We start from the raw sequence: 27275 nt of genomic DNA, 5'->3' as shown, positions 1-27275 counted from the left end.
TCCTAAAATGAGCATTAAACTGTTTTAATGTCTTTGTATTGTGTTTTCACATCAGAATAGATTCCTTTGTTTGGTTAATATACTTGGTGATTAAGCCAGTGCTGAGATGCTTACAGGCATTAGTGTCCCTAATGTGAAGTAACATTAGCCAGCACAAAGGCCTTGGGCCTAAGCTAGAGTTCAGAATACACACATGAGAATTTAAAACTTAATAAACTTGACACAAAAAGTAAGGAAATATGTGTTTGGTCGAGTATGTCTAGGTTTTAACAATGTTTATTGTCAATACATCTTATACTGTTGGAAAGCCTTGTTATTTCCCTTTTAAATGGTGCCAGTCCTGACCACTTGTGGGATCAGATTGGGCGTGCAGAGTGACCAACAGAACCATGTTGGCTTACTTGCGACAAATGCTGTTTGAAGAATGGGATGCCATCCCACAGCAGTGTGTGACCAAGGTGGTGACCAGAATGAGGAGGTGTCAGGCTGTTGTGGCCCTGTATGGTTCTTCCAAATGCCACTGAGGCCCGTGATTGTTAAATTAATAAATTGTCAAATTGCCAATATGTCTTGTTTCTTCTGAAATCCATTATAACTACTGTAAAACCGTAAAGGAGCAAACTATAAACTTTTTGCAGGCACTTTCATAGTTTTAAAATATAAGCCTTAGCCATTCAATGAGAACATTTTATTTACTTTGCCCGGCATATGTGTTAGTGCTCAGTCACACACAACCGTCGACACATTGGACCATAAAATGTGTGAATGGATGGTGACAGCTCAGTGATGGGCAACTCATGGCCTCTCATTATTAGCTGAAGCCTGGTTGTGACCCTGTGAGTGTCACCATACCCAATGACTGTGCACACATATATCTACATGCACACACACACAAACAGCAGTTTCGTCACTTCATTTTACACTGATTACTGAACCAAGTGAGTAATTATGGGGGCCAGGTGAAAGGAAGGGGAAGAGCTGCTGATTGGGCAAAATCGGGACAGGCCTGTGTGATAGACACACTGAAAGAGAAATGGAGACAGAGACAAATACGTGAAGGAGGGGGTGCTATGGTATGGATGGAGAGGGAGAAAGAGGAAGGGGAAGGGGGGTTCATGGGCGTCCCCAGATTCATGGCTTTGACATCTGCGTCCTTCTCAGCTCGCTGCTCACAGACCGTTTGTCATGCCCCCCCCCCCTTCTCTTACTCTCTCCCTCTCCCTCATTGGCCGGCTGTGAAAAAGGGAAAGACGATGTGGGAGGGGGGCATGGGACAAAAAAGATTCCTTTTCCCTGGACACTGTGCTGTGCCAAGCATGCAGGGACACATTTAAGGATGAAGGGGAGGTTAATGTAGTGGGGAGAATGAGGGAGCCGCTGTAACTCTGTACTCATGTAGCTTAAACACACATATAGCAGCAGTGCTGCAGGGCTGGACTAATAATTCAACACAGCCATGTGAAAACAAATTTAAGAATAGAGGTTGATAAATCCAATTCTGACACAATGACTTTATGAGGATAAACATTCAATCAATCAATTGAAAGTATGTACCTTTGTTTTGGTTATTGTGTTAAAGTGCAGTATGGCTGTAATGTGTAAGGATATTTACTTTAAAGATTTGTACATAAATACTGACTGGGGCATATTTACTGTACCTCTGAAGAAAAACAACATCCATTCATAGTGCTGACACAGGTAACTAAGCTATTTTCAGTGCCTGCCACCATTCATGCTGCATTAGGCATGGAGTAAGAGCATGTGAGATACAATACACGAGATGTGCAGTCATGGAAATATAAAGTAACTAAATTACACTGTCTCATACGAGTAATCAAAATGAAAGTAATAGTACTTATGACCATATATTTTATTTAAATAGAAACTGTGATGGTACTGTGGACATCAAACTTTAAAAACATTAATTTACTCCAATACATAGAGGAAGACAGTCTGGATACAGCTGATCATGGTTGTTACGTCCAGCTCGTCTAGGGATAAAGGAAGCAATATAAAACCAGTTGTAAATGGTAAATTTAAAGTTGTTGATTTAATACAATGAGACTACGAGCCATGTGGTCAACTAAGAATAGTGCATATAAAAAAATCATTTTGATGTGATAAAACATTAGCTAGTACACAAAAAGAAGCCAAGCTGGAAGGATTTATATGTACTCAGAATATATGTCCGTCAGTGCTGCTGGAAGTAGATCAAGCCTGTGTTGGGAACATGAGGGTTAAAGGCTCATGACGAACCATACCGTGTCCTCTGACCTGTCACTTTGTACCGTACTCAGGTCTCACCTGTGTTTGTCAAATCTCTGTTGCTAACAGATCCGTCACCAAAGCTGCTATCATTCTGGCTGTCCATCAATATTGGTGTGTGTATGTGTGTGGGTGTGTCTGTGGGTGGGAGTATGTGACCTCCCCTTGAGTCCAAAGGAGCCACTAAAGGCAGTGTGGTGGAACCATTCCTTAGTCAGGTCACATTTGGCAAAGTCCATTAAATATGGTCAGTGGCATTGATGGCATGACCCAGGAGACTGTCAGAAACACAAGCACACAACCACACGCACACACGGACAAACACACAATATTTACATGTATCAAACTTTGTCTCACGGTTTATGACCATATACTTTATCCCATTTAAATAATCCATCTGATATATTTTGCTTCTGTGTTGCTTTTGTTTATATTTTTTATAGGTCACATGTTACTTAATTTGAAAATAATCTCAGAAGACAACTGAAAAATTAATGTTAAATTAAATATTTGGTGGTATAGGATTGTTTTGCACCCCTGAATCACATCTTTTACCCTCTGTCTGAAATGTCTCTTTAAAGGTGCAAACACACCAAACGCGTTGGGTGCGGTGGCGGCGTTAAAAAAAATCCTATTTTTGCATAGGGAACCATTGGTTTAGGCGCGATGATGCGTTAGCCGCGGTAAAGCGGTGCGTTGGGCGCGGTAGCCGCGCTACCAAAGCGTCACCGCACCACCAAAAAATGTAACATTTTCTGCTCCAACGCGTGACGTTTAGCCGCGTTAGCCAATCAGCCTTGGAGAATGACCCGACGTCACGGACATCGGCACGGTGGGAGGACAGTGTAGGCTACTGTAAAAAGAGGCTGAGAAACACCGAGGAGGAAAATGTATTATTGCGGGCGGCTGGTGCTGCATGAAGCCGCTCGGGGTTAGAAAACGTGGGGAAAGTGAGCCAGGAGAATGGGCTTCCTGGTTAATTCAGTGAATATGTGCGGCTGTGCTTTAGCCGATAAACCAAGTTAGCACCGGTCGGATAGCATTTAGTTAACTCACCCGGTTGTGTGCGGCCATCACCTTCATATAATGAACCCAAACATAACGGCTAAGTCCGGGGAACTTTCACAACGTGTACAGCGAAGCACCGGTGTTTATGCCTATATCTACGCCAGCCACGGTCCCGTCACAGCCAGGTAGGGTAATGTAGGCTACTTGCCTTTATTTTGTACTGCCGTGCACACAATGCTGCTGTAAATGTGTTTGGTATGGTGTGAATCTGCAATGCTGTTTTAAGGCTATTTGTTCGGTTCAGTTGCTGTTTATTTGTCTTTTGGCACAATTGTTGGCCGTGTTGTTGTTGTTTTTGTGCGGACATGATCGCTGTTGGGTCGGGTCTGATCGCAGCCATGGTTGATTAGGGGAATAAATATATCAGGGGGGGGGGGGGGGGAGACTAGCTGCTTAGGTGCGTTGGGCGCGTTTAACAATTTTTTGACACAAAATGACCAAGTGCCAGATCAGGTGCGTTGGGCGCGTTGGCCACCGCACCCAACGCGTTTGGTGTGTTCGCACCTTAAGACCCCTCTTCCAAAAAGTCTAGTTCTGGGACGCAGGCAGCTCCCACGAGCTTCAAGCCATAGGCAGTGGTGTTTCCGGTCCTGCGCATCAACTAGACTGGCTGCTGCAGCCCCACAATAATGTGTTCTTCTTAATTTCCAAACGAATACCAACAACAATTGAGGGGTATCTGTAGGTGTGCATATCACAGGTAGAGCTATAGTGCTAAAAATAGGTTGGGGGTAGGATTTAGTAGGACTCTAGACACACTGGGGACCATTGCCGTAGAAGCATCATTAAAAAGTCTATTTTGCACAAGTGGTGACTTTAACGTACAAAATATATGTCGAGAACTTTGACAATACTATAAACCTAGTGAGTGCAATCACTGCTGAAAAGCTGACCCACCACATTTGATCATACAAATGATTGTTATGTAGTGGCAAGGATGATGATCTCAATGATAGAGTGCAGGGCAGAATATGAGGCAGCAGGTCTTACGGTCTCTTTTAGCTAAGAAATAAACAGCAGCAGGCAGTGGAGATACTCTGATAAACCTTAGTTTAGTCCTGTCATAGCTTTTTAGGGTTGCAAATTGTCCATGTTATTTCAGATTTTGCAAGCCATATGAAATATGTGTATTGGTCTGTATTGGTTACGAGTGTATTGTACACTTGAGTTGAAATGTGGTTAACTTGCCACACTATTCTTTGGTTTGAATTTGAATATTTCAGTTCATGCCGCAGAAAGTGGAACGTATTACAACCCCCTCCCCCCACCCCTCCTGTGGGTGGTGTGGGGGGGGGGGATGTCGGACTGTCTCATGACTTTGTTGTTTGTATGTATGCATGTTATAAATTAATAAAAATCTTATCAAAATTGTTTAAATAAATAAAAACTTGCCACACTGATCCTTAGATTAAGGTTGACACAAATGGGTTTTAAAGCAAAGCCACGGTGTAACCCACTGTGCAAAACATTTGTATGCCCCCAAAATGTTTATGCCCCCAAATGGTGGGAGTTGGGTTTGGCTGTTTGTGACCCTATAGTAAACAGAAAAACTTCCCCATCCCAGTTTGGTTGAATATATGTAGGACACAGAGACACAGTGTGGAAGGCAGTGTTTCATCACTCTTATAAAAACAGCATTCTGTAGAAAGGTGGTTTCTGTGCAGTTTTTATGTGGCAAGTGTCATATACTGTAGATAATCATGTCGCCAACACATACTGTGTATTCTGATGTCCCAAATCCTTTGTGGTACCTTTATTTTTTGGTAAGGGTGAATATGTAACCTACCTGAGCCAGTGTCAGTCAGGTAGAGGTCTCTGGCGTACAGGACAGAGTCCAACATGGACTCAAACAGCAAAAAGTAGCCCTGGACAGAAAGAAATACACATCATTATCACAGGGTTTTCTGGAACAAGTTGCCTGACTAAAGGAAAAAGGCAGTGATTCATACAGTAACATCTGGTGGTGCAATGCTAGCAGGAAAAATAATTCAGAACTGCTGGACAATTCAATCATTTTTAAATTCAACATTACTATGGTACCAGTCTGAATTATCCGTGCCTGTGAATCAAGTGATGTTCACACGTGCATCTTAGTATCCGAAGGTTTGACCCTGGGTTGACCTCATGTTCTGCTCCAGGAGATGGCACATTAACCGTGGTATTATTCCATTAATGCTGAAATTGAGTTTTGTCCACATCTTGTTGGCTTCGACCTGAGTGGCAGATACTGCTGACAAATGGCTTTTTCTAGCTGCTATCCCTCCCAACAAGCAGAGCAACCATTTAGATAAGCCCAAGCAGCAACGCTGGCATAAAGTATTTGTGGGCCAAATGTTTGTGCGAATTCAAACACTGTGAGAACACTGACATGATCAAAGCTTATATCCTTTGCTAGCATGTGTTTTTTTTGGATCAGAATAAAAAAAAACAACACTCAAAGTACAACCCCTTCATTACAGAGCAAGAAATGCATATGACATGCAGAAAACTTGAATAGTGTTATTGGGCTGTATTTACATTTTTGGGAAATTAAATGTTAGGAAATATTTGGTTTATGAGTCGCTGCCACTACACTGGATAGCTGGGCCCATCCAAGTAAGATGTAAGCAGTTCTACAGTGACAAAAAGGATGAAGTGTGTAGTGTGGAGCAATCACTATAGTGGAAAAGGAAATAAGAAAACAAAAAGGCCTGAGTAATGTTTTAGAATCCAATATCTCTACTTTCTTTTCGGTGGAGGGACAAGGAGAGGTGAGGGCCAGGACAGAAGATAAGGCCTGGAGGTGTGTGTATTTGTGAGTGTTTGTGAGTGTGTGTGTGTGTGTGTGTGTGTGTGTGTGTGTTGGGGGGGGTTGTATGATGGCAAGCGGAATAGTAATTCACTGAGATAAGAGCCGTATTATTCAAATACAGACAACCTTTTATTGGAGAGAGGAGAGGAGCGAAAGCGGCAGACAAACAGGGGAACTAGCCCTGATTTATAACTCCAACTCCAAAATCATCACCATCTCTGTCATGGGCCTGAGCAGATAAAGATGACAGCGATGAAGCTGATATTAACGACTCATCCTCCGTGAGGCGATAAAGGGAAACATTCTCTCTGTTTATGAAGAGGGGACCGATCTCAAACCAAAGTCAGGAATAAGGATCGCCTGCAGTTGGATGTTGTGGTCCAGCTGATGTCCTTAGCAGCTGAGAGGGTCGTTTTCAAAACCCTCACACACACACACACACACACAGTACACCGGCATCGTAATTTAGATCCCAATTTCACGCGACAGTGCTTCACTTGAAGGAAAGAGGATATGAGAGGGAGAGATGCCTGAGAGCAGCGTCACGTCTATCTTTTATCGTCAACAATGTTCCAGGATTACTGCTCTCCACTGCAGCCTTCCATGTCCACCCAGTGTTGTGCACCACACCCTCCTAATTTATACATCTGCAATGTTAATTACCAAATACCCCAGACACAACAAGAAAACTTCAACCTCTAACAATGCATCAGTGAACATGTTGTCGCTCTTGAATGATGTCATCTGTAAAATTTTCATCAAAACCGGATGATGTAGCAGTTTTGGGCTGTAACAGCGTTCACATTTAGACGATCAGTGCACAGCTAGTTGTCTACAAGTTACCAACTACAGTATATTGTATAACTAGGAAGGTGTTCTAACGTTTAACGTGATGATGACCAAACATTTCTCAGGATTTTTTAAATGCTAAAAGCAGTGGTGAGAATTAAAGAATTTCCTGGCAGAGAAGTGAACAAATAAAGATTGTACATCAAAAGTTTATAAACTGAGTCAATCTATTCCAGCTGTAAGGAGAGAGCTTGCGTACTTTGTAAGTCGGAAGTAGCCAGAAATACAGATACAGTCACAACTTATAGTTCAAACCTCGCTCAGGGTGAGCAAAGGAGGTTAGCACTGTGGACAACTTGCCCTGTCTGAAGCCGTTAAGCATCCAGAGAATGGAATCAAAGCAAGTTTAGATATGATTACATGTATATAAATTGTTATATTTGATCCGTAGTTATGTGGGCTTTGTGACACAGACAGGCCTATGTGTTACTGTGAGGAAACAGCTCTGTTTACTGTCAGGCAGCCAGGCTGGTGCAGGCGAAGCTTTGCAGTATAGTCACTGTGTAATTCCATAAAAGAGACTAATGAAAATCTAATGAGAATGGGCTGGAGCAGCTTATACACATTAACAAAATTAGCATATAAAAGACATTCCCCTGGGTGGGCTACCAAACACTCCTATACACATCTATAAATGCACCAATAAAAGCACACACAAGGAAAACGGCAAATGTACTAATGCACTAAGTTGTGTTACTTATAAGAATTTTAGCTCTTTTATTGAGTCGTCACTGCCCTTAAGTTTACACTAATGTGTCATAAGGTTCAGTTTTCCTTAGAAACTTAATAGAGGTTTACTCATATAATTACTCCTGCATTGTATTTCTGTCTTCTGTCTTAAGTTGCTTGAGGCAGAGTGGAAAAAGGGTTTGGTGTTTAAAAATATACTGATTTTCCTGTTCATCAACCCTTAGGAGACTTGAGTGGCTGTCAATTATAGGTACCAAGAGGCGTTTTAAGAAAAATCTTCATCAGCAGTTTACACTTCACTCCTCCCTCCAGTACCTCCTCTCTTGTTCTGCATTCTACATACTTCTTCATCAATTACTGCAGATCACCATCAATTCCAGTCCCACAAGGGCAAAGGAAAAATATAGGAGATGGTGTGCATGCATAGATGTGTGTTGTGGGGGGGGGGGGAAAGCACTAACATCCTTCACTTCACTGCACCTCTTCGTCAACAAGCCCCTTATATTCTATACTATGGTCAGATAATACCAAATTAGCATAAACACATCACCCACATGCGTGTAATAGATTTTGGTGTGTAAAGGCTTAGTGCTGTGCATTATGCAGGTTACAATATCGGCCTAATTTCCATTTAGGGGCATGCAAATGAGAGATAGGAGGGATACATAATGTTATTTTCCACATAGCTACAAGGTTATATTAGAAGCATTGGTTCTTATGAAATCAATGATGAGGACATCACATGTTTTTAGAAAATGAAACAATAATTGAAATGGATAAAACATTTCAAATAAGTATGCAAATAATGTTATGACCTTAAAGATTTTAAGGGCCATTGCTTATTTCCACTTTCCACGCGTTCACAAAATGTTAGCAAGTAGTGTAAGATTTGTTTTGGTTTAAGGATGTGCATCCAATATCTCATATTTTGTCCAGTTTTATCCTCACATAATTGTATTACATTGAAATGATATAGTTACATTGAAATGTTATAAATATTATTTTAATAGTTGTATTTATTCAGGTTCGAAAAGCCTTTTTACTGAATACAAATAGATTTTTACCACATGTTATTGCCACACAATTCTGTATGGCATTATGCCTTTATAACTGCAAATAGCCAATTTAAAAAATGTCTTGAGACATTAGATGTAAGCCAGCTAGCAACCAATGCACTGACCATACTGATATGGAGTACATTATGTGTCTGTGTATGTTTATGTGACTTTGACGTGAGACAAAAACTCTCCACAGAAAGACAAGACTCGATTTAAAAGTAACTAAACCTCACGTATACATTTCTGTAATAAGGAGAGAAATTCCTACATGTCAGCAGTAGATGTCTCAATTGCAATCTGATATTTAATACAAGGAGTTTCCCAAGGCATACATTTACTGTTGGGATTTTTAAAGTAAAACAATGTTTGCCTTTATGTGCCTTTGTGAAATAAAAAGTTAGGCTGTGAATTCAGACATAAATAATACAAATCCAAATATACTATGTTTGACACTCAACAGTGTACATGTCCAAGCATCCACAGGCCATTGTTAAACTTATAATTTACAGAGTCCATTGTTCTCCACAAAAACAACGTCAACTGAGCGAATCAGGATTATGGGTTTGGGTTTATGAGAATGTCTGGAGGATACATCATATTCTGAATGAAGCACTGTTATTTAAGCCAGAGAGCAGTTAACCCCTGTCCTTCTGATGTTTTTACAAGATGAGAATAATGCAACATTGCATTTTAGATACAGTAAATAATATTATATTGAATTGCATTATGGGACTTTATAAACCATCCTGCTCATAATAAATGGCAGCCTGTATGGCCCTACGCAAACGGGGGAAAATAGTAGTTGATGGGTGGTGTACTCAAATGAAACACACACTCACCTCTCCGACTTTAGTGGATGGACACATTTATGAAAATATTTGCCTGTGTGATCTGAGAGATGGATGAATGATGAATCAATATGAATAAAGCATACACTATGAGTGAAAAGTTTAAACAAACTTGCATCTTTAAAGTGTATAATCAGAAGCTTACTACATGGCCAAATTAAATACAAATAAAAAATCTGGGTATTTTTGCCAACAGTCTGAAAGAACTGGTCTACACCACAGCACCAAAAGCCAACACACAAATAGGATATGTCAGGCGTTTTGATAGACAGCCAGCTGGCTGAAAACTACTTCCTGGAAGTCTTTGGGGAAGTAAGTACAGCCAATAAATCCTCATTAGGACATGGACACACTTGTGGCTTTGCTACTGTGTGTGCATGTGTGTGGACGCATGCATCTATTTTGTTGTATCCGTATGTGGGTGTGTATGTGTGTGTGTGTGTGTGTGTGTGTGTGTGTGTGTGTGTGTGTGTGTGTGTGTGTGTGTGTGTGTGTGTGTGTGTGTGTGTGTGTGTGTGTGGGTGTGTGTGTGTGTGTGTGTGTGTGTGGTGTGTAAGTGACTGACAGGCAGTCAGACTGAAGGACAGGATGACTGATGACTACTGCCCTCTTCTTGGACAGGTGAGGCTCCTAGCACTGATAATGAGGCTAAAGAGGAAGGGCTGCCATTAATTTTACTTCACACCTCTACCGCACACGCACACAATGATTTGGACTTGGTGTGTGTACATGTGTGTGCTAGTGATGCTTGTTTTGTAGTCAAACTATGTTTACCTCAAGGTAAGAGAAGTTAAACAGAGCTTTTTGACACTTTTCTTTTCTCAGGGTTCTTGTTACATTTAAAAGAAACAGACTGATGCGGAGAGTTTTGTTGAAGACCAATCTGACATCCTGGTAGAGTTTCTCCAAGGTGAGTTGCCACATGCCTCACTATTCATGGACACTGGCACAAACAGTTATCAGGAAAACGATTTATGAATAAAGGGCTACAATATTGTTTTCAAGGAGATGTTAGCACGTACTTCCTATTAGAGTTTCCTGTACCATTAGTTTATGTTCAACGCACCCCGTGAGTTACCTAGTGATGAAAAATTGTGAAGGCAATCTCCCACTTGGACCAATTGCTGAATACCAGATCCAGGTTTGTTTCTTCAGTTACGGGCTATGCCCTGGTTCTAATTACACAATGGGCCGGTTTCACAGACCTGGATTAAGCCTAGTCTTGGACTAAATGGAATTTTGAATGGAGATTGTCCATTGAAAGTACAATTTAGTCCAGAACTAGGCTTAATCCATGTCTGTGAAACCGGCCCAATAAGTATTTTGAACCAATCAGAGCAGTTCTGCCAGAATGTTCTAAAAAAATGTTGATCAGATTTTTGTAAAAGCTCATCAAAACACCCAACTTTGATTTCATATATTGATTTGAGACCAGTTTCCAAAGGATTAAGAAAAAAAAGTGTGTTAGCCACGCTCCTCTAACAGTCTCCATATTTGTACGTCCGTGCCATTCAACACTATCAAGCTAGCGGGCCCATTCCTTGAGATTGATCTTGGAGTGACAATCTTTATTTCGCCTTTGGGGAACTCAGCTCTCCTCCTCCCCGTCAGCCCCCCAAGTCTCTTATCTGCTGTTGACTGTTTGTTTTTCGGTGTGTCGCGAGCAACAGGACCGATCAATGTTGTGAGTTATGAAATGACAGTGGAGCTTCTAAAAGCAGTCTCTCAAACACCGCCACAGTAGACAGACTCTCATTTGCCCTCGTCTCCTCCACCACCATCACCACATCAGATACACCACATTCATCACCCATCTCTGTCTATTACCCCTGTACCCATTGTCTGTCTGCGCGGTCAGACAATTCTGACATCTAGACTTCAGTGATATTATCCTTCCTTCCTTCCTCTTCCTCTTCTTAGCCGACAGGTCAAAAACATATTACTTCATGACAAAACTTGCACCAATAAAAAGGAGAGCAATATAGATATGCTTAATAACATAATTCACATAATAACAGTTGTGTTGTTAGATTGTAAACATTTGTATCAATTCAGTTTCTTAGAGATCAAGCTCTTGTTCGCAAGACAGTTAACATCTCTATAGAGTAACGCTATCTCTGTGACATGTCAGCCTAGTTTAGCACAAAGACTAGAAGGAGGGGGGGGGGGGGTATTAGCCAAAAGTTTAAAGATAAGATGCCTTCGGAGGATTATTTTCTCCTTTAGCGAGTAAAACGTCCAAATATACAAGTAGTATAAAGTACATATAACTCTGTATGATCATTTTTTGGACCACTAGTAGCACTATGGAGCAATCTTGGACAATTCATTTGAAGATGTAATAACAAGTTATCGATCAAAGTATGCACTGTATTGGTTATTTCTCTCCTAAATTAATAATTTTTCAAAGTCCTCAACATTTTCCATTGGATGCCTTCCACTCAATATTAAGTTTCCAGGCATACACACATAATGTTTAATCACAACACACGTGAAGATAGATAGAATGCCGTTTTCATTTGGCTCTTTTAAAAGATAGATGCTTTTCTTTGCCACAGTAAGCCCAGAGCTCTCTCTCTCTCTTGATCTACAGAGCATTGATTTGTAGACCTATTAATTCTGTGAATTTCAGATTAATTACACTATTCATTTGTAACAGAATCACCAGACTGCAGTTCTATTGTTTCCTGTTTACCCTAGACTAACTAAACTTTAGCTGTGTGAAAGACACTCAGTTTTCATTTCCGCTCAACAAATGTCTTTTTTTCCCTTCATCCTTTCTATTTACTACAAACCTGAGAAAGATTCAAAAAAGCATACCATCTCTGCAGAGGAGAAATGCTAGATACAAATGTATTCTTAGTAACTGAACCTCCCCGTGAGCCTCCCTGCCCTTACTTTGACCCAATTTGGCCATTCTCTTTTGTTGTAGATCTTAGCAAGGAGTCAATGTCTGAGCGTGCATGCGTCCATAGTGTTCATGTCTGATTATTTTTTTGCAGGGTCGGACAACACCAGGGTCCTATATTAAAGCCAAGTCAGGCCACAGTATTATGAGTGTTTTTTTTTGGGCTTAATGCACGTTGGAATTGTACAAACGTTCAATAATCCTTAAGATTTCTTTTCTGGTTATGCGTTATGTTACCAATAATGGGAAGTGCATTTTACCGTTATGGGTCCCAAACATTTGGGGGCAGCAAACACTCCTGGAGAAGTTATTTTATCAAAAATACAAATAGCAACTGGTGTATCCATTTATAGGGCAGCAAAACAAACTCAACTTGTCATGATAAAAAAAGTGACCTTTTTTAATCATTCCATTAGAAACCGTAATATTATATCATGCTGCACACTGTGTGAGTATGGCAGGGTACGTTCCGAGTTGGTTATTGTTCTGAGAAGTTGTTGAGACTTGTGTAACATGTTGCCTGCATCTCTTTGTCAAACAGCTCACTGTGCCTGCTCCTTCTTGCTACATTACTCCCTGTAATATTTACAACTGACGACCTACTGTCAAAAATAAATAAAAGACCTAGCTTTGTTGACACATTTCATATGAAAAGCTGCTGTCCGCGTCCCGTCCTGTGACTGTTTCACAATGAAAGCCAATGGTTCACTCTTTACGCTAACTATCAGGTGTGCATTAGCAGTAACTTAATAAAGCTCAAATATGAATTAGTTACCAGTAAACAGTGAGGCTGATATCAATGAGATACACTTCAAACATATCGCTGAATTACACACAAGCATTGAATTCCCTTTGCTGCACTACGACTGGATTTATGTTTATAAATTGTATATTCAATGGTGTGGTAAATCCACTAAAAAGGTAAAATATGTGTCTTTAGAAGAAACCTCACAAACACCGCACCAGTACTTTATATTACTTACTCCGGCATCCGAAGCACACGATTCAAAAAATTAGATACTAGAGCGATGAATCTATCTGAGATAATGAGACACTTCCTGACTTAAAGAAAAAGCCATAAAAGTGTAATAGAGTCCGAAAGCCATTTACCCCAGCGAGAAAAGTGTACCCCAGTGACAACTGTCATTTTTCCATTTTATACCGGCAGATTGAGGGGAAGCTTTTGAAGATCTGGCCACTCTGAGAAATGTCTGCCATCGATGCCGTGATGAGAAGTGACTGGAGAATTTCTTAGATTTATTAGCGCTCTGTGTGCCGGTGTCATCAGAGATTACGCCCCCTATCCTTCACCGTTCCACCGGCATGTCAACCGCCGAATTTCAATTTCCCCCGGTGAGAGGAAGGGAAGGCTCTGGCTGGCGACCCCTGATCGTGACCCTGGGGTTTGACGATGGATGGGGGAGGTGGAGGGGGACAGATACGGGATGCTCATGAATTAGGGATGACTTCAGCAGTGCGTTCAACTTTAGCCGTCCCGCCTGTATCGCCACAGAGAATCTCCCTGATAAATGGCCGTCAAGGAGAAGGGAGACTCTTCCTGGTTAGGTATTCAGAGGAGCTCATGGTCAAGTTTTAGCCCCGTTTTAGCCATGTTTAAAACATGCATCGCCGCTGCTAAAACCTTAGATTCTGCACACTAATTGGCAGGTAAAGGACCAATCTGAGGTCAAGTTTAACATCTGCATTTTTGGTAAATGCATGCATGTGTTTGAAGAGTTCTACAGCTGGACAGAAGACAAGCTTCAAGAAAAAAATAGGCAAGAAGATAAGATGTGTCTGTAAATATATCTTAGAATCCATGCAAAATAAGTTGCTTTCAATAATGATAAAAGGTACACATGATGTCATTCTATAGTAGATTCTATGCTTAGGCCTTGTCTGTCCTCCCTCATTGGGCTTTTGATGATTTCTAAAAAGTACTTCTCAAAGTATGAAGGACTCAGTACCATACTGAGTTCTGAATCTCAATTACTAGACTCATTTCTTTAGAGTTGTCACTGACTCTTGAATTACAACAGCATTAATCAAGTTTTTGTTGATTTACTGCTGCAGAAAAACAAACAAAAAAGTTAACCTTGATTCAAAAGCCATTTCATGACAAGCCCGACTTTTTTAAGTGATTTAATGATTGAACTTCATTCCTCTTAGATCACAGCAGATGTTACTGTTACTGGTTTTGTTTCCCTCTTCCCTGAATTTGTTTTACCATTCTACAGACTGAGCGTGCCACTTCCATGTGTTTGTTTGTTTGTTTTGTTTGAATCCATAGAAATCTCAAGGGAGCGTTTTGGTGAAGGGATAGACTACTGGATTTTAGTCAGCTGACATCTGATTTAATGATTCACATCAACAGCAATCAGAATGAATTAATATACTGTATGCGTGAGCTGGATTTGAACCCACAGCACCCTTCCATTTACAGATTTCTCAAGACTTTATGTGTAGGAAGCCCACAGTGAAACAGCACTAAACAGTAAATATATGTACGAAATATGTACTGACCATCCATTCTGAGATGATGATGTCCACCTTCTCCACAGGGAGCTTGATGTCTTCTATGCGGCCTTTGATCAGAGTGATCTTGTCTTCCAGCTGGTTGGATCTGTGGGAAACAACAGTCAGAGCAGTTAAAAATCTCAATTTATCAATCACAGATTTTACAATCAAACTAATGGTTCAAGATTGGTCTCGGTAGTATCGTTATGGTTTATACATTCTGTCTTATAAAGACAATCATTTGAGGGAAATATATGATTGTTAATTTGCTAAACGCTGTACTACATTCACTAGCTGATCATCAACTCTGTCTGTCTGCTATTTGGTGCTGGGCAGGTAGCATACAGTGGTTTTATTAGACCTCAGCGCTGTCAGTGCATACTGTGTGAAGGTGGACCAAAACAATAACGTTTGAGGCTGTTAAAACTAAAAACAATGAGCTCAAAGACGTTGAAAACACTAGATCATCTCCAAAGCAACACATTTCCAGTCCTTCCTGAGCCGTGTGTGGAATGTTAACGCGGGGGATACTGTAACAGTGGACATACAGTGATGTCAGGCTCAGGTAAGGGACTGTAAGATCAGTGCTGCTGTTTAAATGATCCTTCCTTTCAAACTGGCCAGTCTGGGTATCAATCTCTGTGAATATTCCATTATCATGACAGCTAATGTTACAGAGGACAGAACAATTACTCACAGCGGCCCAGAGTGCATTTCTGTGGCAGCGATCCTTATCTTGAACTGTCTCTACCCTCACTGCCGCTCTGCTAGCGCTGCTATCACCTCGTCCCAGAATCCAACACTCCCTCCCCCCTCACCCACAACCCCCCACCTCCTCCACCTTTCACAAGAGGGAAACACTGTAATCTCATTATTGGGGTAATTTAGAGGACAATGTCAGGACTCTAGGGAGAGAGTCAGTATCAGTGCGGCTTTTGTATGAGTGTGAGTGTGAGTGTATGTGCAAGTGTATGTGTGTGTGTGTCTCCTAGATAAAGAGAGAGAGAGAGAGAGAGACAAAAAGGAAGAAAGAGGTTGTACATTTCATCACAGGAAACTGTGTTTGATAATAATTGCTGTCATTCAATTACATTTTTCCCCTTATAATGTATATAATTGTGATCCATTTAAAGTAGCTTTGAGGAAAATTCAGTTTCTGTTGATTCTAGCAGCACCTTTGGACAAAAGCAGTAGTGTTTTTACGACACCGGTGCCTAAGCACCTGCCAGTTCCAGGGAAAAATCCAACCCCGCTAAGGCACATATAAAACTAGGGCCCGACCGATTTATCGGCCGATTTTTGCATATTTCGGAATTATCGGCATCGGCCGTTTTTTTGCCGATTTTATTTTTATTTTTTTAAAGCAATCATGTGTGAAATGTATCGCTGCCCTGGAGGTAGCCTAATTGAATAGCATTAATGCTATAGCCTATTTACAGCAGCAGCAGGTGTGTTGTAATACATTGGATTAATTTACACTTGACAGTTCCCCCTGCAACCAATAGCAGAGGCATTGGTCATCGCTTGACAGTTAATAATAATAATAATTGATAGAATTTATATGGTGCTTTTTTGGAGGTCATTCAAAGACACTTTACATCATAGAGAATCATACATGTAGAAAAGGAAAACAAAATACAGAAAAAAAAAAAAAGGTTTGAAGTGGAGTCAGGTGTCATTATGCTTGGTGAGTTTTGAGTTGACTTTAGAATGAGTTTATTGAGTCTGAGATGCTGATGTTTGGGGGGAGGGAGTTCCAGAGGGTTGGTGCAGTAAGATAAAATGCATAATGTCTGAATTTAGACATATTTGTTACACTTTATTTTTTTTAGACAATGTGTATTGCAATAAAGAAAAAGTTCCTGTACATATTTTCAACAGTAAAAGGTATACAAATATATTCAAGGGTTCCAAAAAAAAATAATTTCAATATATATTTTGGGGATATATATATATATATATATATATATATATATATATATATTTTTAATCGGCCGATTTAATCGTAATCGTAATTTTTCTCTGAAAATAATCGGCATCTAGCCTGGTCCAACCAGACCATCGTACTTCATTTCATTTGTACAGAAGGTCTGGAAGTGCTGTAATTGGCAAACGTTCACTCACTTGGAGGCGGGTGTCTGTTGAAGTTTAAAACTATTGGATCTGCCCAGTGCCACTCTGGATTAGCCAACCAATTGCATAACGTTTGGTTGTCACGTGTGTCATGAGCCGGCTTCTGGCGGTGCGTTCCAGTTGGACAGGGAACTCGGAAATTTCCGACTTCACTATATTGTGGTCTATGGATCTACCGGTACCTGGCAACGGTAACTTGTTAGAGCCTAACGTTTAGTTATTTGGACGAGAAAGGTTGTCGGCATCCATACTTTCGCGAGCAGATGCACTGGAACACAGACAGGTCGTAACTCGGAACTACCAAGTCGGAAATCTCCTTCTTCCGAGTATAAAGGAACGCAGCATTCAACTGAAACTGGAGCGCGACTTCGACGTCATCGTTCTCAGCCACTCGCTGATTGGACACACAGAAATCTGTTCGAGCAGGATCCCAATAATACGCCCCATCACCAGACTGACTACTGAAGGTAAAATGAAATTTGGCCGGATGTAGGTAGGCGGGCGGAGCCAGGCTAATTGGCATCGGCATTGGCACTCCAAAATCAGGCCCTCTATAAAACTATATAAAAATAGCTTTGTTTTCGCTGATGGTCTCGTTTGCCGTTACAGGTCATTTATGTTTATCAGAGGAGAAATGAGACAGTTTCATAAACATTTAAAAGTTACTCTTAGGAGGTGTAAAGATACAGAATTTCCATTATTGTTAAAAAGTTCAATAAGCCATATACAGGCATTTATAACGTGTTAGTGGCTGGTAAGATGCTGATGCTGAACTTTTTTTTATACCAAAGTCGAATATTGGCTGATAAACATCTTTAGTTCATTTCACTATAAAAGTTTAAAATGTCATTCATCTATGTAAGATATTGTCTCGTCTTTTTCCAATTTGTTGTCACAATTCAAAGCATTCGATTGGATAATCCATCAATTCCAAAGAAAAAAACGACTTTGAAAGTATCCATTAAGGAAGTGACTGAAGGAGGGAAGTCACATCTAGCTTTTCATTAAAACTTGGGCGACGGAGAGGAGACAGGAGATGGATGCTTCTGCCTAACCAACAGGAGCCACTTTAATTACAATCCTGATATTAACATCAAGCGGAAGTGACGGACACACAAAGGCCAGCTGTGTGCACACACACACACACACACACACACACACACACACACACACACACACACACACACACACACACACACACACACACACACACACACACACACACACACACACACACACACACACACACACACACACACACACACACACACACACACACACACACACACACACACACACACACACACACACACACACACACGCACGCGAGCTTGAGAGTCACAACCAAAGCAAAAAGTAGATTTAAAGGGAACCAAGGGCGAGGTCTATGTGTGTTTCTGTATGAATCCTTATGTATGTGTGGAAGTGTAAGGTTGGAGGAGGAATGGGGGAGTAACGCATCTTTCTTCAGCTGAATCTTCACTGCTGGCAAACCTGCGACGCAGCCTGCATGCCAACACACACTCCAGCAGCGAGTCACTGGGCTGTAAAATTAAAACATCCTTTTCCTTCAGCAAACCCCGTTGTTTTGCTCATACAACACATCTCTTACATAACGGTAATAATAGCAGTCATAATGGCCCCTAAGTCAAAAATGCATTTTAGTGGCAGGGGATGTGATGGAGGAAGAGGTTGTAGGTACGTAAACCACAGGACATAGGCTCCAGTGGAGTTAAAATGACTGTGGAGAACCAGCAGCTGGAAAACTGGAAACACGTAGCACCTGAAATTGGACTGAGGACTTTATTAAAAGGTACCAACAGGGGGTCATTCACATGTCCTTGTGTGCGTGTGCGTGCCTGCAGGCCTGAGACTGAAACTACTGCAGGGGAGAAGAGGCAAAAAGTGAACGCGTCAGAGCGCAGGTTTAAATTATGTGCATTATGGCCACGCAACTGACAGCAGCTCTATTGGAGTCAACCAGCTGCAACAAATAAAAGGTTGTTGGAGGTCACACAGACCTCTACTCCCACAATCCTCTGCTGCACGCTAAGGAAAAGAAGACCCAACTACCAGTCTCAACTCTCTAAGGATCGGTATGTTAAAGGTAGGGGTCACATCACCATCAACAGAGCTATTCCATTAGCATGTTAAGTGCAGTCTGAAAAAAAAATTGCTTTAAGGATCATGAACAGAATGTCATTAATTACTGTTAGATAGTGCATTTGGATGGAGTGACTGACAGTTATCTGTTTTCTCACCTGACTATGTCCATGGCCTGATAGATGATTTCTGATTGGTCGACGGCTATGACTCTCTTGGCCCCTGACCTGGCAGCAAACATGGACAGTATGCCGGTCCCACATCCCACATCAAGCACCACCTGCAGGACAAGAAGGGAAGGTGGTGGGTTGAGGAGATAGATAGATGCACAGTTTAACGTTCAGAAATGATCCCAGGGCTCACAAGTATTGAATGTCCAATTTCAGCTTAAAAACAAAACAAAAAATGCCATAAAACTATATATGGATTTGATGTCTTGTTAAATGTTCCTCTGCCTACGGGGTGGATGGTTTGTCTGTGACTGGGCAATCATGTGTAGGGTGTACTGGATGCACACAGTCTGCAGAAGGAAACATGTATGTTAAAAAAAAAGATCCTTGAAGGCCTTCATCTTCTATTCAGCACTGACATAATTTGAGCTCTGTAACTGAAAAGCAATGAAAGCAGATTGCCTAAAGAAAAATTCAACACTAAGGCTGTAATGACCTCTCCCAGCATCACTAATGGATCTGGTTAGCTGCTGTCAGAGATGGGATTTCACAGTTTTTTGGAGTAGTAGAAGTTGCAACCGCTCGCAACGAGCTGGCCTGTATGTTCTAAAACTGGACCTTTGACATGTTGAATCTTCTGCGACTCCTTGCAATGCGCTGCATCGAGCAGTTCACACTGCTGCGATTTCTCCCCCGCAACGTTCTAAAACCGTCTCGGCGCAAGCAGTTGCAAGGCGCATCTTTGGTCTGAACCAGGCTTAAGGGGTAAGAAATTATCAAAATGGCATTACAGTCACATTACTTTGCTGGAAAATCAAATCAAGAATGAAGAATAAATAATAATAAAATATAATAATTTTTATTGGGAAGGATTGTATGAACTTTAACTACCGAGGAACCTCTCGCTGTTTGATGTTTCCACGTCTGTCTGCTGGGCATGTTGAGCTTGTTACAGATCAACCTGCTTCTAAAAATCCTCAGGCTCCCCATGTAACTGTATCACTCCCACCATTGTTGCTGTTGACTGACTTCCACACTATTTACGGGTTCCCAATAGGTAACAGTTCATTTGTTCATGTTACCCCCCCCCCCCCCCACTGGGATTAAATGGCTGATGCACAGCTGTAATGACTAGACATGCAAATCTATACGTATGCTGTGTCTCTATTTAACTTCCCTGTATGCATCCCTACTGCTTTATGTGTTCACAGAAGGTCTCCTGCTGATTAAACACAACACACAGCTCCCTTTGCTCCTTTCTCAGTCTTTCTGTGCCCCACTCCACCCCACTACCTCAACTTCAACAGTACTGAAACAAGAATATCCTGTTTCGTTCTCCATCTACCACTTCCTGTAGAAGGTGACATTTCCCCCTCTGCCCAATGTTCGGCTGTGACAGGGATAATGTACGTTCCCATCAACACAGCCTGTCTCCGTCCTCTATAGCCTCATCCCAGCACTAACCAGCAGCCACCCATATAATGGATGGTCATGATACAAGCCACTGCCTCCTGCAACTACAGGCACTAGGAAAGAGAAGGGTGGGGGGGGGGGGATGAGATCTTTTTTTGGGGAGAGGTGGATTGCATGTGTTTGTTATCAGCACTCTGCAGTGGACATTGGATGTGCTCATAAAGTCACAGTCTGTTTTAAATCAACATCATCTTATTTATGTAGTTCCTGAAAAAAAAATCATGCAGCCTATGTCTGTTAAACCAGTAGCCTGCACATGTCACACACACACACACACACACACACACACACACACACACACACACACACACACACACACACACACACACACACACACACACACACACACACACACACACACACACACACACACACACACACACACACACACACACACACACACACACACACACACACACACACACACACACACACACACACACATTCATATTTGTTTGCATTTGATGAGATGTGTCACCTTGTCTTTGAACACTTCAGGGTTCTGGTACATGAAGTTGCGGTAACTCTCTGTGCGCACTTTATCCTGTAGAGAGAATATTCAAAAATGAACAACACCACCAACTTTTCTTTAGTAAAATATTTATAAGAGTGGGAAAAAAACATGTTAATGTGTATGGTGCACATTTCAACACAATGCAGGGTTTCTAGGGGGTCTGCAAATCATTTCTGTTCTACGGCTAGTACTATTAGGATGCTTATGTTGTGATTTTAATTAGAATTCAACACCGGCTTTTTCGCCCTTGTTGTAATGGAAAAAACCTGGATCATGGCATGTAAAGCTTTTTCTATACAGATGAATATTGCAGCAGATCAAAATGTGCTGTGTGGGATTTTGGGAAATTTGAGAGCAAATTTATGGGACAAATACACTGCGAGGAGACCTGATATTTTTCTAGTGGAGATGAGGTCAGGACTTGCTAATTAACCTGCCAATCAAATCTGCCCACAAACCCAGGCAGCCCCCCTCTGGAGGTAAAGCTACAGAATGTTTTGAAATTATAGTAACATGTGTTAGTGTAAGACACAGTGGAATTGACCACGTTCCCATACTTAGTTTATACAAAGAATGGATTTGCTTTTCAATGCACTCTTGAGCTACACTTTCAAAAATTCTGACATTGTGTCATTAAACTATGACACAGGCACAAAGACCAGGAAAACACAATTTTGTCAATGATGATATGGAGCATCATAACAAAATATTGCTAATGTAATCAATGCGTCTTTCGGCACCAATTCATCTCAGATTGTATAAAAATGTCAGACAGCATATAGTTGTACAGTATATTTATCTAGGGAGAAAAGATTGAATTGCTATTTTTATGACCACCATTCCTGCTGAAAATGACAGTGTTGAGTTTTGATTTAAACAACAGACGAGGAACATCTCAATTGTTACACTTTAATCTGAAAAAAAAATTCAAATCATCTTTACACAATACTTACAGTACATGTTCACATGTACATTGAAAGAGTTTTGGTCGCTCCAATAGTTTTTCTAATTGTTAACTGCTCCCTGTGCCCTTGCCAAACAGTATTTCATTTTTGAACTTCGACCTTACTTTTTGAAAGCATTGTTTTAAAAAAACAAGGACTTAAAATTAGAACTATGTTTGAAATGAAAGGCTTCTGCAAACAATAACTCTTTTATTGTACACATTATCGTGTGTGCATAGTGTTTAAGATAAACTTGAGAAAAAAGATCATTAAGACAATGTTATTAAAAATAAAGTCAATAAAAACTAGCTCTTGCATTTGGAAAAAAAAATGCTCTTGTAATTAACTGTTGGAGCACTAACACTCTGCACTAAAACTAGGTAGGTTAACTCCATGAAGCAAAGGGAGACAGGCTTTCATTGAAATATTCTCACCTCCTTCGTGTCATATTCATGGGCCATTATACTTTTTTCTTTTTTTATTATTAATGAGGCCAATATTGTCAGTGATAAATCAAAAGTTAGCTAATCAAAACGTGAGATATGACACCCTCTTTCGTCAAAGCTGTTACACGCATATACATCGTGTGCGTCATAGGTGATGCACATCTCCAAAGAGTTCACTACTTTCTACCGCAAAGCCCCCCCCCCACCATGTGTTCTCTGGGCCCCTCCTGAGTGAGTTTACAGCCTGACGCACACACACCACGCAAAACTTAACAGCGCTTAGCACCAATCAGGACAGCCAAAAGGAATAGGTCTAAGCACTGCGGTAAGTAGAACAGGAAGGGAGGCGATGGAGTTGACCCCCCCTTACACATATACAGTATACACACACACACACACACACACACACCTCGCTCAGCTTGCTGACACTTTCAGGTTTCAGCCCTTGAGCAGCGCAAAAATGAATTTCCACGTTTGCAGCATCCGCACTGCATGCTGTGGTCACACATGAGAGCTCAGCACTTATCGCTGATGTGTCACTTTTGAGAAAATGCCTTGTCCTCAGTGTGAATGTGTGCATAAAGATGATCATTTTCATTTACGCGCTACATCGAAATCTTCCAGCCAAGACGTATGCTGATGAACCCACTTTTTGCCGGTGCAGATACTTCCGTGGGGAGAGAGACTCACAAAAACTGTAATGAGACCCGCAGGCCTGGACTCGGTGTGTGCGTGTGCGAGTGTGTGTGCGAGAGTGTGTGTGTGTGTGTGTGTGTGTGTGTGTGTGTGTGTGTGTGTGTGTGTGTGTGTGTGTTCAGACCTTCAGCATCTCCTCGTGGATGCCATAATGGCCGTATGAGCTGAAGTAGGCCTCGTCCTCGTCCTCTCGCAGCTCTGACACAGTGCCCAGGTTGCCAGATTTACTGGTTTCTGCGTTCAGCACCAGACCCTGAGCCAGCAGCCTGATAAGAACAGCAGAGACACATCTGCGTTTAACTTCTAATATTAGGACATGGGACGAAAGCAGCGAGCAGAAAGCAGAAAGCACACACAACCTTCATGCAGGACAAAGCAGTAAATGGAGGAGATTCATCTTCCTAACTCTCTCCTCCGGCCCCCCTCCTCCCAACCACCTCACTCTCTCTGTAATTTTCCCTTATGGCCCCCTTCCTACCTCCCCTCCTAACTTTAACCTCTATGCTGCAGTGGAATTTTCCTTTCCTTTCCTTTCCTTTTTTTTTTTTTTTTTTTTTTTATAAATCATTCCCCTTCCTCCAAACTTCCTCAACAAGGCACTCGAGTTGATTTTCCCGAGCTCACTGTGTCCCCCTGCTGGCCCTAGGGGTGAAGTGCAGCAGGTAAAGCAATACACTGTGGACACTTCTAGCTCATATCTACCAGGAAATGACACAAAATAAACTAATAGGATAACCTTACCCCGTTTAAAAAAAAAAAGTGGAAATGCAGAAATGTCACTGACTTGAGTTTGTGCAGGTCGTCCATTGCTCTGGCCAGTGCCTCCTCTGAGCTACGTGCTCGCTCCTCAGCGGCCTGTGCCCTCTGCAGCAGTGCATCATGGGGCAGGCTGGACCCCTCACAGAGTTCCTCTGGGTCTGGTACAAACACACAGAGGGGGAAGTAAACCGATGTAAAACATGTAAACTGAACACGGTGACAGAAAAAAATACATATTATTTGTGTCCTGCCTCTGATCTCACGATTATTTGTTTTAATGTATGTGTTTTTTTGGGTGGGGTTTATTTCTGTCTAGTTTTTTTTAAGCAGTGCATGTTTTCAGATACATTGTAAATGGCCGCTGCCTAAAAAGTTTTCATTGAAAGGACTGTGAGGTGAAGGAAAATGTGAAATAAGACATTTATTCAGGTCATATCTGAACATTAATCCGCCCAAATATTGGATTTTCAGACATACAGGTACAAAGAGGAGGCATACAGACCAATTTCCACTGTCAAGATAAATCATTCAAAAGAAAGGCTGGAAGCTGCAAAAGGTACATCACTCTTTTTCCCCAACCTGAAAATCTGTCACTCCACTCCATAATTGGTCTCTGTGCTTACATGGAAAATATTGCTCCTTTTCTGGGGGCTTTTCAAAGGGATTCTGGCAAATCATTGACTGCTATTTAGAGAAAACGGCTGCACCAGAAAGACACAATAGCCAATCTACCATGTTTCAGTTCAGTTCCTGGGGTTGTTTTGAAAATATAAAAAACTTCTGATAAAAACATCATTGCCTGACGAGACGCATGTCCATCAAAATTGTTACTCAAAGCTAATATAAAGCTTAAGGAGTTGCTGACTGCACCTGTCTGAAGCAGGGGGTCGTCCTGTAGCACTGGCCGCAGGAAGTCTTCACTCTCCCAGGGTAAGGGAGCGTCTGGCAGCCCCGACAGACAGGATGCATCACATTTCTAAAAACACAGATTTGTTGAATGAAAATGCATCTACTCTATTGTACTGTTTTTATTTTATTTTTTTGTACTCGGTTGCCGGTTATGGAGAAAAACTTGCAAAAACCTGATAAATTCTACAATACATTCACAGCAAAATACATCGTCATGTCCCCTAAATTCCTTAAAATGACTCTGCTGATCACCATCTCCATGATGTAACACACTGACTATGCCTATAAGTACCTAATACAAGCCCACTTCAAAAATACGGAACTATCCCTTTAAGACTTCATAGTGTATGTAACGGGTGTGAATATTAACTCTTCACTCGCATTAAAGCAGATGTCATTACAGACCGGACTTACCGTTGACCGTATGAAGTTGATCATCTTTAAGTAACCGTAGTCGTCTAAATCTAAGAAAGAAAAAGATGGGTGAGCCTATTCAACAAAACTGAATGAATAATCCTCCAGTGGTGCAGAGAGCAGCAGTGTGTCCACTTACTGTGTTTTCTTATCACCTCTACAAGGTTGACCTGGTGCTCAGCTGTGCAGTGCTGTAGTGTGGCAGGCACAGAGCTCAGCAACCTAAAACACAAAGTAGTACACACAGGTAGGACCATTTCATTAAAGAGTCAAAAATGTATCCATTTATAAGATCCAGTAGGAAGGAAACGGTAATGAAGTTTGCCTTGGTTGCGGCTTTCATGCTTTGCAGATTGAACATAAAAAATTAAATATGGCTATGACTGGCTCATCCAAACACATTTTCGTACAGGAAAATACAATGACATAAGAATGTGAGTTTTCATCTAAATGAATCTTATTTATTTTTTAACGTGTGGGTTGTCCTGAATAAGATGAACATTAATGCTGAAAAGTCCCCCTTACTTAAAGCTAAAGTGGTAGCAAGTCTAAGATGACAGTAGCCATGAAGATATATTTTCTTTTTAAATCCCCAATCAAACCAAAAGCATCTGCATAACTAGATACCCACATAAGTGATACAAGGGAAATTTTGTTTTTATGTTGTTGTTTTTTTGCAGTGTGGATAAACTTAGCCTTTACTAGTTTTTCAAGGCACTTTCACCATTGAGTAACGACATAACTAATTGGTAGCCGTCGTGTATGTGAGATAAGTAGCTTAATTTAGGTACTAGTTGACACACAAATTACAGGGATTGATAACTTTAATAAGTATTTGTTCAGTAGCCTATTGCTTATCACTGCAATTCCAAATCCCAGTGTATCTTAAAAGCTATGGCTGTGGTAAAAGTCTGCAGGCTTTTTCCTCTGGCGACGAGAAAAGTCGTCTCACCTGTCACAGAACAGACAGGTAACTTGCTGACTCTCCTCCACCTCATCATCCAAACACTGCCACTGCTCATCATCTCCATCAATGTCGTCATCACCGTCAGAGAGCTCAGGCATCTCCTCGGAAACTAGTTCACCGTCTGGAAAGACATTAAACCTCATTACAGACGCCTAAAAGTCACGGGGGGAAAGTTGGGCTTTACTTTAGCAGTATTGAATAAAGCTAGCTTAGTACTTTGCTCATATGAAGTAGCATTAGCTCTACAACCGTTTTACAGCTCGGAACAAGGCTGTCGACGCAGTGTTTAACGCAGCACAACTTAACTTTTTAACTGTGTATGCAATAGAAATGACCGCTAGCAAAAAAAATCCCAAATGTTATATTTACTACACTCACGTGTGTCTGTGTATGCTGCCATGTTGTCGCCTTGGTTTCAACGGACTTCCTGGTGACGTTTGGGCACGTAAACTGGGAGGGGGCAAGGATATATGGGAGGGCGTGGAGTTAGAAACGACGCTTCTAGATGAATACACAAGATGTCGCCAAAGTTTCATGTGTCACTGGTCTGAGCACTGCGAATCGGACAGTGTTGATTCTGCATACTTCAGTTGCCTCAGCAGCAGGTGAACAACAGGCTACAATAAATTTACAAACAATTTTTTTTTTCAAAATCTACCCACATAGCACTGACACATCCAATAGAAAATCACATGTCAAAGAAAAGTTTAGCTTTTATAGCTCGATTTAGGCTAGGCCTATGGAAAAACAACA

At 41.3% G+C, this 27275-nt stretch overlaps 1 protein-coding gene across 1 annotated transcript in view; it reads right to left on the bottom strand.

The window, feature by feature from the left end:
- Nucleotides 1-26936, bottom strand: part of prmt3 (protein arginine methyltransferase 3) — a 50298-nt gene extending 23362 nt beyond the window's left edge. Inside the window, exons 1-11 of the mRNA XM_080034476.1 lie at nucleotides 26901-26936; nucleotides 26508-26643; nucleotides 25695-25777; nucleotides 25556-25605; nucleotides 25103-25208; nucleotides 24258-24390; nucleotides 23598-23739; nucleotides 21352-21417; nucleotides 19389-19510; nucleotides 15001-15100; nucleotides 5120-5198 (exon numbers count right to left, since the gene is read on the bottom strand). Of these exons, the coding sequence (XP_079890602.1) occupies nucleotides 5120-5198; nucleotides 15001-15100; nucleotides 19389-19510; nucleotides 21352-21417; nucleotides 23598-23739; nucleotides 24258-24390; nucleotides 25103-25208; nucleotides 25556-25605; nucleotides 25695-25777; nucleotides 26508-26643; nucleotides 26901-26922 (1039 nt within the window). The 5' untranslated portion in view covers nucleotides 26923-26936. The remainder of the gene's footprint in view (nucleotides 1-5119; nucleotides 5199-15000; nucleotides 15101-19388; nucleotides 19511-21351; nucleotides 21418-23597; nucleotides 23740-24257; nucleotides 24391-25102; nucleotides 25209-25555; nucleotides 25606-25694; nucleotides 25778-26507; nucleotides 26644-26900) is intronic.
- Nucleotides 26937-27275: the final 339 nt, after the last annotated feature.

The sequence above is a fragment of the Ammodytes marinus genome (assembly GCF_949987685.1).
Source record: "Ammodytes marinus genome assembly, chromosome: 1".
Taxonomy (NCBI): domain Eukaryota; kingdom Metazoa; phylum Chordata; class Actinopteri; order Uranoscopiformes; family Ammodytidae; genus Ammodytes; species Ammodytes marinus.
This window is presented reverse-complemented; position numbering and strand designations above follow the sequence as displayed.